This window comes from Astyanax mexicanus, chromosome 14, assembly GCF_023375975.1.
Source record: "Astyanax mexicanus isolate ESR-SI-001 chromosome 14, AstMex3_surface, whole genome shotgun sequence".
Taxonomy (NCBI): domain Eukaryota; kingdom Metazoa; phylum Chordata; class Actinopteri; order Characiformes; family Acestrorhamphidae; genus Astyanax; species Astyanax mexicanus.
In genome coordinates, this window is record NC_064421.1 from 29,147,453 (window position 1) to 29,160,491 (window position 13,039).

The 13,039-nt window shown below is 38.7% G+C and overlaps 2 protein-coding genes across 30 annotated transcripts in view; both read left to right on the forward strand.

Annotated features, from left to right (window-relative positions):
* xdh (xanthine dehydrogenase) overlaps positions 1-3,383 on the forward strand; it is a 37,668-nt gene extending 34,285 nt beyond the window's left edge. For 5 of the 27 annotated variants that reach the window (XM_049463762.1, XM_049463767.1, XM_049463764.1 and 2 more), the window contains exons 33-37: positions 11-76; positions 329-517; positions 861-1,028; positions 1,437-2,058; positions 2,137-3,383. In XM_049463762.1, the coding sequence (XP_049319719.1) occupies positions 11-76; positions 329-517; positions 861-1,028; positions 1,437-1,487 (474 nt within the window). In that variant the 3' untranslated portion in view covers positions 1,488-2,058; positions 2,137-3,383. Of the gene's footprint in view, positions 1-10; positions 77-328; positions 518-860; positions 1,029-1,436; positions 2,059-2,110 lie in introns of all 27 variants that reach the window. The other 22 variants (XM_049463778.1, XM_049463782.1, XM_049463787.1 and 19 more) reach the window with 22 other exon arrangements.
* Positions 3,384-4,690: 1,307 nt separating this feature from the next.
* On the forward strand, positions 4,691-12,392 carry zgc:162964 (ACBP and GOLD_2 domain-containing protein). 3 transcript variants are annotated; one of them, XM_007244675.3, is made up of 8 exons: positions 4,691-4,927; positions 5,701-5,842; positions 6,584-6,724; positions 7,374-7,529; positions 8,664-8,826; positions 9,432-9,588; positions 10,124-10,396; positions 10,943-12,392. In XM_007244675.3, exons 1-8 carry the CDS (start codon positions 4,735-4,737, stop codon positions 11,161-11,163), a joined length of 1,446 nt encoding a protein of 481 aa, XP_007244737.3. In that variant the 5' UTR covers positions 4,691-4,734; the 3' UTR covers positions 11,164-12,392. The 3 variants fall into 3 exon arrangements, with proteins under 3 accessions (XP_007244737.3, XP_007244736.3, XP_015460122.3); XM_007244674.3 differs by having other exon boundaries at positions 4,692-4,927; positions 7,371-7,529; XM_015604636.3 differs by having other exon boundaries at positions 4,692-4,927; positions 7,371-7,529; positions 8,664-8,817.
* The last annotated feature ends 647 nt before the right edge of the window (positions 12,393-13,039 follow it).

Below are 13,039 nucleotides of genomic sequence, written 5' to 3' on the forward strand. Positions count from 1 at the left end.
TTCTCCTCAGAACCTGCACACATCAATAGTTATGGATGTAGGCAAAAGTTTAAACCCAGCGCTGGACATCGGCCAGGTATATTCCCACCAGATACTGCAGCTGCTCTGCTGTCTCACTGCTCTGCTGTCTCACTGCTGTGCTTTCCCATTGCCCTGCTGATCTGCTTTATCAGTGCTCTGCTCTATCTGCAGCTGCTCTGCTGTATCCCCGCTTTGCTGTCTCACTGCTCTGCTGCATCCCTGCTTTCCTGTCTCACTGCTGTGTTGTCTTTCTGCTGTGCTGTCTCACTGCGCTGTGGTGGTTAAAGTGCTGGAGGTCTGTGTGCAGGTGGAGGGGGCGTTCATGCAGGGCGTGGGTCTGTTCACTCTGGAGGAATTGCGCTACTCACCCCAGGGTTACCTGTACACCCGCGGACCCGGCATGTACAAGATTCCTGCTTTTGGAGACATTCCAACCCAGCTGAAGGTCTCGCTCCTCAGAGACGCTCCCAATGAGAGGGCCATCTTCTCCTCCAAGGTCAGAGCCAATCACAGCACTGCATGCTACAGATATTCTTGCAGAATATTCAACACAAATATGGATAATAGTTTAACATAGTTTTTTGTGTCTTTACTCAAACATGTACCTATAAATAGCAAAATCAGAGAAACTGATTCAGAAACTGAAGTGGTATATTATTTTTTTCCAGAGACACCACCTAGCTAACTAATTTATCTACCGGTTATATTATATTACTTCCAACACACAGTAAACAAAGGTGGCCCCTTCTGTTGTCATGCAGTGAACTGTCCATCACACAGTAGTATAACTTATAATTAATAAATAATTCTCTATATCTTATTCTCATTACTGTTTTTAGGCTGTTGGAGAGCCTCCTCTCTTCCTGGCAGCTTCAATCTTCTACGCCATTAAAGATGCCATTTCCGCTGCCAGAGCAGAGTCTGGCCTATCCGGTCCGTTCAGATTGGACAGTCCTGCTACACCCGAGAGGATCCGCAACGCATGCCAGGACAAATTCACCAAACTCGTACGTACAGCTTTACTCTAAAAACAACTTTAGCCTGTAGCATACTGCATATACTCTCATACAAGGCTGGTCAGAACATCTCAGCTTTACAGACAAACTACAATTGATAAATCAAGTCCTGTTTGCTACATTTTAATAGTGCAGAAAATGAAGCTCTTTAAACACAATTACACAGTAATCACTGAACCTCAAAGGGTTAATATACAGCAGTAGTTTAGTCCTGTACATTTTATGTATTTCCTTTTCTCAGATTCTTTATCACACAGCAGGATCACTTTATCTTTTCTGTTTATTTATTGAAATATTACTATAAGCTTTCCTTACAAAAAATCACTTCATTTAGAATTGAAGATAACATTAGAGTTAAAATCAGTTTTATGACATTTTGATATTTGTGTTTTGTTTCAGTGTCCTCCTCCTGAAGCAGGGACTTATACACCGTGGGACATGCGGGTATAACACAGTGGTGTGTGGGTATAACACAGGGTTGTGCGTGTATAACACAGCACATGGATGTGCCGGTATAACACAGATTCTTGCAGCTTTAACATAACACAGGGCTTTGCAGCTTTAACATAACACTGGAATGTGCAGATATAACACAACAAAGGGATTTGCAGATATAACACAACACAGGGATTTGCAGATATAACACAACACAGGGATGTTTGGGTATAACTCAACACAGGGGTTTGCAGATATAACACAACACAGTAACGTATAACTCAACACAGGGGTTTGCAGATATAACACAACACAGTAACGTGCAGGTATAACACAACACAGGGATGTACGGGTATAACTCAACACAGGGGTTTGCAGATATAACACAACACAGTAACGTGCAGGTATAACACAACACAGGGATGTACGGGTATAACACAACACAGGGATGTACGGGTATAACTCAACACAGGGATGTGCAGGTATAACACAACACAGGGAAATGCAGGTATAACACAACACAGGAAAATGCAGGTATAACACAACACAGGAAAATGCAGGTATAACACAACACAGGGATGTACGGGTATAACACAACACAGGGATGTACGGGTATAACTCAACACAGGGATGTGCAGGTAAAACACAACACAGGGAAATGCAGGTAAAACACAACACAGGGACGTGCAGGTATAACACAACACAGGGAAATGCAGGTATAATGCAACACAGGGATGTGCAGGTATAACATAAGGTCTTGAAAGTGTAACACAGGGTCTTGTGCGGGAAAAACAAAGAGTCGTTCTGATATAACACAGGGTCTTGTGCGGGAATAACAAAGGGTCGTTCGGATATAACACAGGGTTGTGTGGGTATAACACAACACAGGGAATAACAAACACCACTGCTGAAACCCTTAACCCCCACTGCTCCCCGGATTCTACAGTGACGCTGCCCACTGCTCCGGACTCGCTATTACTGTTTCACTGTTCACTGCATGGATGGGTTAAAGGATGGGTTAAATGATGATGTTAAAGGATGGGTTGAAGGATGGTTTAAAGGATGGGTTGTGTTCAGCACATAATATAGAATCTTCTTTGATTTATGTAGAATGAATGCAAAATGGTAATTGTATTCAGATATTGTGTTTTATAGATTGTTGACTGTAATTATGCTGCCTTCCATTTACACTCAGATGTGGAGATGATTACAGGCTGTTTAGATGCACAAAATACGCAATAATACGTATCATCCGGATTTGCTATTCATGATAACCAGGACAATGCTAAAAGTAATAGATAATATCTGAATGTTGGTAACAATTTACTTAGATGGTCCACTGTTGAAGCCTCATAGATTTTAAACCAACCTACAGCTAAATGTCAATTAAACGCAACTGGATTCTCTATTGAATGTAACTTTATACCTAACGTTAAGGTTTAGCGTAGCAAAAAGCAGAACACCAATATTGTACAGCTTTTACAGGAAGCTTGTTGTTATTTCAAATGAACATTTGATACAATTTTTGCACACAAACTCAAACTAAAACATTTACAGTGCAAAATGTGGGTCATTAAATTAGTTCTTATTCTTCTTAAATTTACACATTAGCATTCCTGCAGTCCCACCTCAATTTAGTCTACTGTTAAATCTGTAAACGTATGTTTGAAATAAATGAAAATAAATCCAAAATGTTATTTACTATTCACAGCTTCCACATCCGAGGAAAAGGGAACGCAGCACAACTCACTGTACTGATGGTTTTAATGGTTTAATACTAATCATAAGATGATGTTATTCAAATATTTTATTTTTGTAACTCTAAAATTCTAATTAAAAACCCATAAATGTGATTTGTTAGATTAATACAATGTAAAAACATGAATTAAAAAGATTTACTTATTAACATTACTATGCCTTTGTATGTGTATGTCATAACCTCTTGTAATTACAGTGAAAGTCAATGTATAAATATTAATAGTGTCAATGTTAATGCAAAATACTAAAATTTTAACAGCTTTAAAACTACCCTATCCTCGTTATCAATGATCTAATTAATATATACTGATCAGTGAGTGAAACAAGGAAGGAAGAAGTGTGTATGAAATATAATCTAATCAATGGATTAATATTATAAAGTTGTTTAAAATGTAAATAATGAGGTGAACAGTTTCTGTTAAAAAGTTGTTTAGGCTGCTGCTGTTACCAGTAATAGACCATTAAATATTATAAACTATTAAATGTTTTTCTGACGGTAAATGGTAAAAGTCATGTTGGAGTTAACAGGCTCAGATTCACACGGTATAGAAACAAGCAATGTACAGGTGGGTATAGCTAAGTAAAGATGGGTGCAGGTGCGTATAGCTGAGTACAGGTGTGTAAATGTGGGTATAGCTGAGTACAGATGGGTATAGGTGAGTACAGGTGGGTATAGCTGAGTACAGATGGGTGAAGGTGTTAATAGCTGAGTACAGATGGGTGCAGGTGGGTAAAGGTGAGTGCAGCTATGTACAGGTGGGTATAGCTGAGTACAGATGGGTGAAGGTGTTTATAGCTGAGTACAGATGGGTGCAGGTGGGTAAAGGTGAGTGCAGCTATGTACAGGTGGGTATAGCTGAGTACAGGTGGGTATAGCTGAGTACAGGTGGGTGAAGGTGTTTATAGCTGGGTGCAGGTGGGTAAAGGTGAGTGCAGCTATGTACAGGTGGGTATAGCTGAGTGCAGGTGGGTAAAGGTGAGTGCAGCTATGTACAGGTGGGTATAGCTGAGTGCAGGTGGGTAAAGGTGAGTACAGGTGGGTGAAGGTGTTTATAGCTGAGTACAGGTGGGTGCAGGTGGGTAAAGGTGAGTGCAGCTATGTACAGGTGGGTATAGCTGAGTGCAGGTGGGTAAAGGTGAGTGCAGCTATGTACAGGTGGGTATAGCTGAGTGCAGGTGGGTAAAGGTGAGTGCAGCTATGTACAGGTGGGTATAGCTGAGTGCAGGTGGGTAAAGGTGAGTGCAGCTATGTACAGGTGGGTATAGCTGAGTGCAGGTGGGTATAGCTGAGGACAGGTTGAACTCCTGACGAGTTTTGGGGCCGTGTTGTAGTAGTTTAGCGGAACACGTGCTCAGGTAGCTCGGTCACAGGTGATCTGGTGGAATGTAAATAATATTGGCTGAGCGCGCGCGTTTCCTCTGTAAATGATTAGCAAATATCGCGGTATTTCCGGTGGGTAACACGGAAGCTCGTTTGGGTGACGTGGCCACCTTTAGCAGAGACATGGAGCCGGAGGATCTGAACCCCGCTGAGACTCCAGAACCTCAGCAACCACCAGAACCACCAGCAGAACCTCAACAACCACTAGAACCCCCAGCCGAACCTCAACAACAACCTGAACAGCAGCAGAGTTCGGACTGGAACTGGGGTTTCTCTTTAGAGGAGATATTCAGACTGGCGCTGAAGTTCTTTAAAGGTACAGAAATAAACAGGTTTATAACTATCAGCTCCAAACACTGTTCCTCACTGTTCTAACCTGCTCCTCACAGCTCCTCGCTTTTCCTCACAGACTGACTGTTCTAACTTGCGCCCTTTCTCTCTCTCACTCCAATATTGAACCAGGTAACTTAACCAGCCAGGTGCACAGCTTAAGGTGGAATGACTGTAACAGTAAGAGACGAAGCTGTAGCACTAGAACTGAACTCCTTCACTATAAGGTGGAACAGAAAAAATATAAACAATACTAATTCTATATACCAGCTGCTGTACTTAGGGTTTAATAGAAAAAAAATCTCCAGCTTTGTGCCGTTTTAGATTATGCAGCCGTTTCGTCCAGTCAACTGCTTCACTATTTAAGGTGGAACGAAAACGTCAAATAGCCGTTGTTAGTGTGAATATCGCGAGTGGTAGCATTTAAGGTGGAACTGACACTTAAATTTATTGCAGCACTAGAATAATTACTTAGCTTTTTAAGATGAAAACTATTTCACTAATATGAACTAAGCAAATATTCCAACACTAATGCAGGAGAAACTTACTCATGAAAGTGGGCGTGGCAGAGTACAGTGGGTATGATAAGTGTTTTACTAAATTTATTTTTTTTAAATCGCGATATGTCACTGGATCCTGAATCGTAAGCTCTGTATTTTGATACGTGTGGTATTGCCAAGTTCTTGCCTATACACAGCTCAATACACATGTGTATTGTTAATTATTATAACTATGTGTTTGTTACCTGCTTATTTTCAGAAATGAATGGAAAAGCCTTCAACCCGACATATGAAGAAAACCTGCGCTTGGTTGCACTTCATAAGCAAGTTTCACTCGGGCCCTTTAACCCCAATACCAGCCCAGAGATCGGGTTCTTTGATGTTCTGGGGAATGACAGACGGTAGGGGTGCAAGGATTTTTGACAACCAAAATAATTTGGCTAAAATTGGGGGGGGGGAACTTTTTTTTTTTGGCGTTTAGCTGAATAAGCAACAGGACAAAATAATTGATACTAGTCAAAGACACACACACATATATATATATATATATATATATATATATATATATATATATATATATATATATATATATATATATATATATATATATTATGTGTTAGCTGGGATATTAAATCTAGCTGCGTTAGTCCCTGTAAACAATAAAATCAAATACTTTGGTACGTTAGCTAGCTACCAAGCAAACTAACTAACAAGATAACTCAGTAGGAGAAAATTAATATAGCTAGTTAATTAGCTAGAATCTATAACAGATAGATAGATAAATACTTTATTGATCCCAGAGGGAAATTCTTGAATAGTTAATTAACTGTCCACAGTAATGTATCTGAACATTTACAGAGAATGAATTTCCACATGCTGGACACAAAGCTGTATAAACAGTCAGGATCCGTGGTTATTTGGAATCCTGGTTATTGGGAATCCTGCATGAGTATTTTGAATCATGAAAAAAAAAAACATTAATTCAGTTTTTAATCTTATGCTTTGTGAATTCCACCACACAGCAGCTGTCTGGCATGTTGATATTGTCAGTTTTAATACAGTTGTGATAGATCCATAATGCAAATAAACAAAGTCATATTTTGGGCGTGGCCTAATGCACTCTGTCTGTATTAATCTGGCAGGAAAGAGTGGGCACGGCTGGGCAGTATGGCGAAAGAGGATGCGATGGAGGATTTTGTGAAGCTTCTAAACTCCTGCTGTAGTCTATTTGCACCATATGTCACTTCGCACAAGATCGAGAAGGAGGAGCAGGGGAGGAGACTGTAAGTGTCACTCAAAGAAAATCATGATTCAGCTCCCTTCTTCCACTGTTATCTGTTACACTACATTTACACCACGTTTCCCTGTGGACCTGTTCACACCAGCTCAGCTGTCGGGTTTTAAATCTGTCTGTGACTTGTAAACAGGTTTCTGATCTCATATTGTTTCCGCTGGAAGTGGGGCGGGGTCGGTTACAGTAAGAGTCTTCCAGTGTTTTGTGGGAGTAGTCCTAAGCCCAAATCTAGATGAGCAGATAGTTTATCTTGTACTGCAGCCACAGGTATCACCTTCATCATTAGCTTGTTATTGTAGCATTTAACTCAGCTAATAATAATAATAGTAATAATAGTCATTATAATGTAATCATATCCGTCTCTGATCTCCTATGGATGTGATGGTGGTTTGAGTGATTAGATTTCAAAGCTCCTCCAGACACACTGTATCCTGTTTACACTGTATCCCGTTCAAACTGTATCCCGTTCACGCCTGTTCACACCTGTTCACAATTTATAGCGCACACTTATCATCACATACCCAGCAACCAGGATAATAATTCTAGGTGTGAACAGGGTTTTAGGTTATTGAATCACTGAAGATGGGAAGTCCTAAGTTTTTAATGTGTTTATTTGATTTTTTTGTTTGTCTCAGAAGAGAAGAGGAGGAGCGTCTCCGTGCGGAACGAGAGGAGCAGGAACGACAGGATGAGGAGAAAAAACGACAACTTAAACTGGAGGAGGAGAGGAGGAAACAGGAAGAGGAAGTGAGGAGGAAACAGGAGGAGGATCTGTTACTATTGTTGGAGCAAAAGTGAGTGAATAATGATTTAATCAACAAAAAAACACTGTAATGTTTACGCATACAAATGATGTGACAAATTTCCCACCAATATTTCGTATGATGTATTAACGGTTTAATTTATCGATATAATGGGTTCAGAATTAATTTATGATTAAAAATGTGAAACAAATTAAGGGGTGTGAATACTTTTGCAACCTACTGTAAGAGAAAAGACTGCAGCATGGTGAAATCGATGGGAAAAGCTGTGTGTGAAAACAGACCAGAACCGGTCCTGGAAATCATTTATTCAGGATAAAGCGATAAAATGCTAATTATTATTATTAATGTTATGATATTATGTTTTGATATTATTAATGCACTCTGAAATCTTTATTAGTTAACTGGAGAACTGAGGGAATTTAACCATTTAATGTGTCTAATGGCTTCAGGAATAACGTATTGTAAATTAATATGCATTTATAGTGTGTATAGAGCTAAAAAATATTTAGTTTTGTAAAGTCTAAGTATAACATATTGGAGTTTGAACAGTAAGAAATAGTTTATATTCTGCAGCTGTTTTTCTGTAAATGCGACTGATTCCTTCATATATTGTGTAATTTTGTAGTTCAAAGTAAATCCTACAATAATTAAAACCTTTATTTAAAGCCCTAATGTTCTATGTTCTGCGAACTCCTGACTGTAGAACACACCTATATAAAAGCACAGTAATGCAACAAAAAAAACACATTAATAATAATAATAATAGTTATAATTACAATAATAATAATAATACCATGATATACCATGATACCTTCAGAATCTTTAAAAAAAAGTGATATAAATGTTTATAAAATGTTATACCACCCAGTATTAATCACTGTAATTAAAATAATTTTAGAAAATCAAAGTGAATCTTTGAAACAGAATAAGATCACCATGAACAGTTCAGACTGATTTCATTGCATTGCATCAGTTTAGTTCCAAAAAAACTAAACACTCTTTATCAGGAATTCTGAGTGTCCTTTTGTTTAACTGGATCCAACAGAACAAAAGATAATCAGATATCAGTATCAGTTTTACAAAAAATAGCAAAACAGTGTTTTTCCACCACTTAATAAATATATCATGTTAAGTCGTCCGTCATGTATGTATTTGTGTCTGCAGACAGCAGATCATGGCTGCATTAAATGCACAGACAACGGTGCAGTTCCTGCGGTATGCACAGCAGCAGTTCCCCGACAGCCCGGAACAGCAGCAGTTACTGATCCAGCAGCTTCAGGAACAGCACTACCGCCAGTACATCCAACAGGCCTACCAGGTTCAGCAGGTTACAAATCATCCTTTATGCAGAGCTGGGCTGGGCTGGGCTGGGCTATCTACTATTTATCTATCTATCTATCTATACTATTTTATACAGGATTAAAAAATTTATAAAATTGTATATAATATCTAAACTGCTCCAAACCTGCCGAGAGCAGCTGCAGTGTTAGGGTTGTGTTTTTGGTGTCTTTGGTTTTACTACTAAACACTAATATTTTACATTACATTACATTACATTACATTTGGCAGACGCTTTTGTCCAAAGAGACTTACAATAGTCAAGTACAATGTAAAATAAGTTTAAAGGTAAAACATCTTTGGATAGGGATAAAAGGAGGTCAAAGGGGAATAATAGGATAGAGGAGTGAAGGAGGGGAAGAAGGAAATGAGGTTAGAAGTAGTTAGTGTGTTAGAGGTGTTAAGAGAGTAAGTGCTCTTTGAAGAGCTCTGTCTTCAGGAGTTTCTTAAAGATAGCGAGAGATTTGTCTTGTATATCACCTTTTCTCTTATTGAGTAACCAGTTCAGTATAGAGTAAATCACCCAGAACTATTAGCACATTATTGAGTGTTATATTTCAGTATTAATATTTAAATGTGTGTGTGTGTGTGCAGGTGGAGCAGAAACAGCAGGACTCTGCTGTAACTCAGGCCTCTCAGGTAACATCTCATTCAGACGATATGGAATCAGTAAAAAATGCCATCAACCAATCAGAATCCCAGAGTCCAGAGCCCAAACCATGCCATTTATTCTTAGGCCGCAGTCCAGGAGGTGAGTACCATTCACAACTGTGAGCTTTTATAACAATTTAATTACATCTACTGTAATTTAAACATACCCTCACTAGACACTATATTCAATAACACACAGTTATGGCACAGTTTTTCTATTATATATAATGCAATATTTAGAAAATAGCTGAACAGAAAATAGGAATCAACAGACAGCAATGAAACTTGGTGGGTAAGTTTAAGTGATGTACGTTTAATGCTTGGCCGCTTGGGTGACATAAGCCAGGTGGGACTTATCTCTGTACCTTACCGACTGTATAAGGTTTTAGAACAACAGTGGATTATCTTCAGTGAAGAGTCCTGCTTTAGTCTTGGTGGGGACGACCAATAATTCCATGTGTGGAGACGTCGTTTTCAGCGCCGGGTTTGTTGTCACGTGTCATATGTCCAGAATCCTTTTTTTTCTGAATAGCATCACAATCCCACATTTCCTTCTGGGTGCAGATCTTCATTTTTTAATGATGGTGTGTAATAAATATAAACGTATAAATATGCTTTATTTGTGTCATTTTCAGAGGTGGCGGTCCTGGCACCCTCCATGTGGACGAGGCCTCAGATAAAAGAATTTAAGGAGAAGATGGCCCAGGATGCAGAGTCTGTGATCACTGTGGGCAGAGGGGAAGTGCTGACTGTGCGGGTGCCCACTCACGAGGATGGCGCGTACTTGTTCTGGGAATTCGCTACGGATCATTACGATATCGGTTTCGGTTTACACTTTGAGTGGCCCAACTCAGACGGGACGACCGCCAGAACGTTACCGGAATCTGCTTCAGAAAACCAACAGGCTGGTAAGAGACGGACCTACAGCAGATACCCACAGACTTTAAACCCCAAGAGCCCAGAGCCGGTTCTGTATATTTATTCTAAGTTACTAATTCACTTAAACCCTAAAAGCCCAGAGCTTGTTCTGTATATTTATTCTAGGTTACTAATTCACTTAAATTAATTCCGCAACTCATTAGTGGTCATGGTCACATGACTGTAGTGAATATTTAAAGGTAAAACCACACTGTGGAGTTTTGATTCAATATATAGGGTGATTTATGTCATTTATAAAAACACATCATATTTATTAAAGCTGATTAAACTAAAAATGTACTTTTTATCCAGTCAGAACAATGGGATCTAACACTAAACCACTTCTGACACCAATTTTTACATTTAAATGAATAATTAAAAAACAAAACAGCACTTTTAAAAATCAATACAGTATTTCAAAAAAAAAAAAAATAGCTGTCAGTATTTTTTAATAATCTATTTTTTCATAGAGCCCACCCATGTAGACAAAAGCATATAGACACAAGTATATAGACTCACCCACGTATCCATTGCAGGTGGAGCTGAGGAGGAGAAGGACCAGTCTGAGAGCTGTAATGGAACCAGTGTTCCCAACGTGACCGAGGTGGTTCCCATCTACCGGCGGGACAGTCACGAGGAAGTGTACGCAGGAAGTCACCATTACCCCGGACAGGGAGTTTACCTGCTTCGATTTGACAACTCTTACTCACTGTGGAGGTCAAAGGTTGTGTACTACAGAGTGTACTACACAAGATAGACTCGTACTGAACTCAGAACAAGCAGGTTCTGACCCAACTGACCCAGAACTTTATATTATATAAACAGTTATATAATAACTAACACTACGGTGTTTTGCACAGAGATCAGAACCTTTATTTTCTTTTTAATAAGAAAAGCTTAGGCCACAGTTCTGCTCCAGCTGCTTTTTCACTGCAGGTCTGAACGGGTTCGAGTTCAGAGTAACGGTTCTGAGTTGTAAGTAATGGTTCTGGTGGATTTTCATCACAAATCCATTTCAGTACAGAATTTGTACAAACTGCTGGGACTGGTTGTCCCTAGACTTTATATCAGTCCCAAAAACTTTCGTTATGATCCCGAGCCAAATTAAAACCCCACATTATTTTAGCAAGTAGATTTTAGTTAAAACTGAACTTTTATCTACAGTTCTGAGATGTAGGTGCCTCTACATCCTGATTTCTGACCCAGAATGTTTCTATTGTTTCGCCTGCCGTCCGCATCCACATCCCCACACAGTTAGAAAACTGCACTACAGCATGTCTGAAGCACTGTATAATATATTACTGTTACAGTGAGTGACTGATTTTGAACACAGCTGTGTCCTGATTAAATAATGCCACAAAAGAAAACAGAAACTGAAACAGAACGGCTTCAGTATCCGTTTGGTCCTGCAGTGGAAAAGCGGTGAAGGTGCTCAGATGAACAGTTCTGATCTAGAACTGAAGAGCTGCTGTGGCACAAATAGCTGACAGTTCTATGGTGGTAGTTTTAATGTTATGGCTGGTGTAGAAGCTTCTGGTTACTGGCAGGTTAAATACACAAGATTAAATAGTTTAAACAGTTCATTTGAAATGATAATTAAATGAAGGACAATGGGTTTAAATTCCAGTCATTTTTTTCTGATGTGTAACTGCAAACTGATATGTATGTTGCTGATTTAGATTTGCTGCTCCTGATCTTCCTAGATAACTCTTAACAGACCCCATCAGTACTGGGAAGGTGTGTAATAGTAATAGTTGTTGAGTTTACGTTGAATGTACAAAATGTGAAATGAAGTGGTGCAAAATTAAAAATAATATATTTACCTTAATAGAGCAAAGTAACCAAAGAAGAAAATGTTATAAGGTTGTTAATATATGAACATAATGTCTCATTGGTTGTATTAACCAGGTGTCACTGTATTCTGGACGTTATTATTGAAATATGCATTTTATACTGGGGATGTTTTAATAAATGGATTTATTATAATATTGAAGTTTTATATTGCAGAGAATCCTGTATTGTGTTATCTGGTTTTGCAGTTCTGTTACTTTTACAGCTTCACATCAGTTCTAACTCCAGCATTAATAAAAACACATTAGAAAAGTATTATTTTATAAGAGAAAAATTATATCACAAGGGAGATCATATTTGAACTCTTTATTTTACACAAATCTCATGCACAGCTAGAAAAAGTAAAACATTGATTGAATGTAAAATTTTGTTGTGATTCAAGCATTTCTGATAAGATTAACCTGATACTAAACATGAGAATTTCTGTGTGAAGGAGGAAAGCAGTCATCATCATCACTTCTATTATTATTTAATAAACAATCCAAACTGGAGAAAAACAATCACAGGCCCACCTGCTGCTGTTCCTGCAGTTGAGTATACTCAAATATCCTTGATACAAATTCAGAACTTAGTACTGGTCGGTGTTTGAGTTTGGATATGATGAACACTATTATCCCACAATGCGAATGTTAAACAGTAAAGTGAGGAGTTATATACTTGCGTCTGGAACAATATTAAAAAATATGGTGGAAAACGATGCAAGTGTAGCAGGATTATTGACTAGATAACCTACAGTTACCATAGCAACACTTCATCCCTTCTTGTTAGTACAGTAATATTAA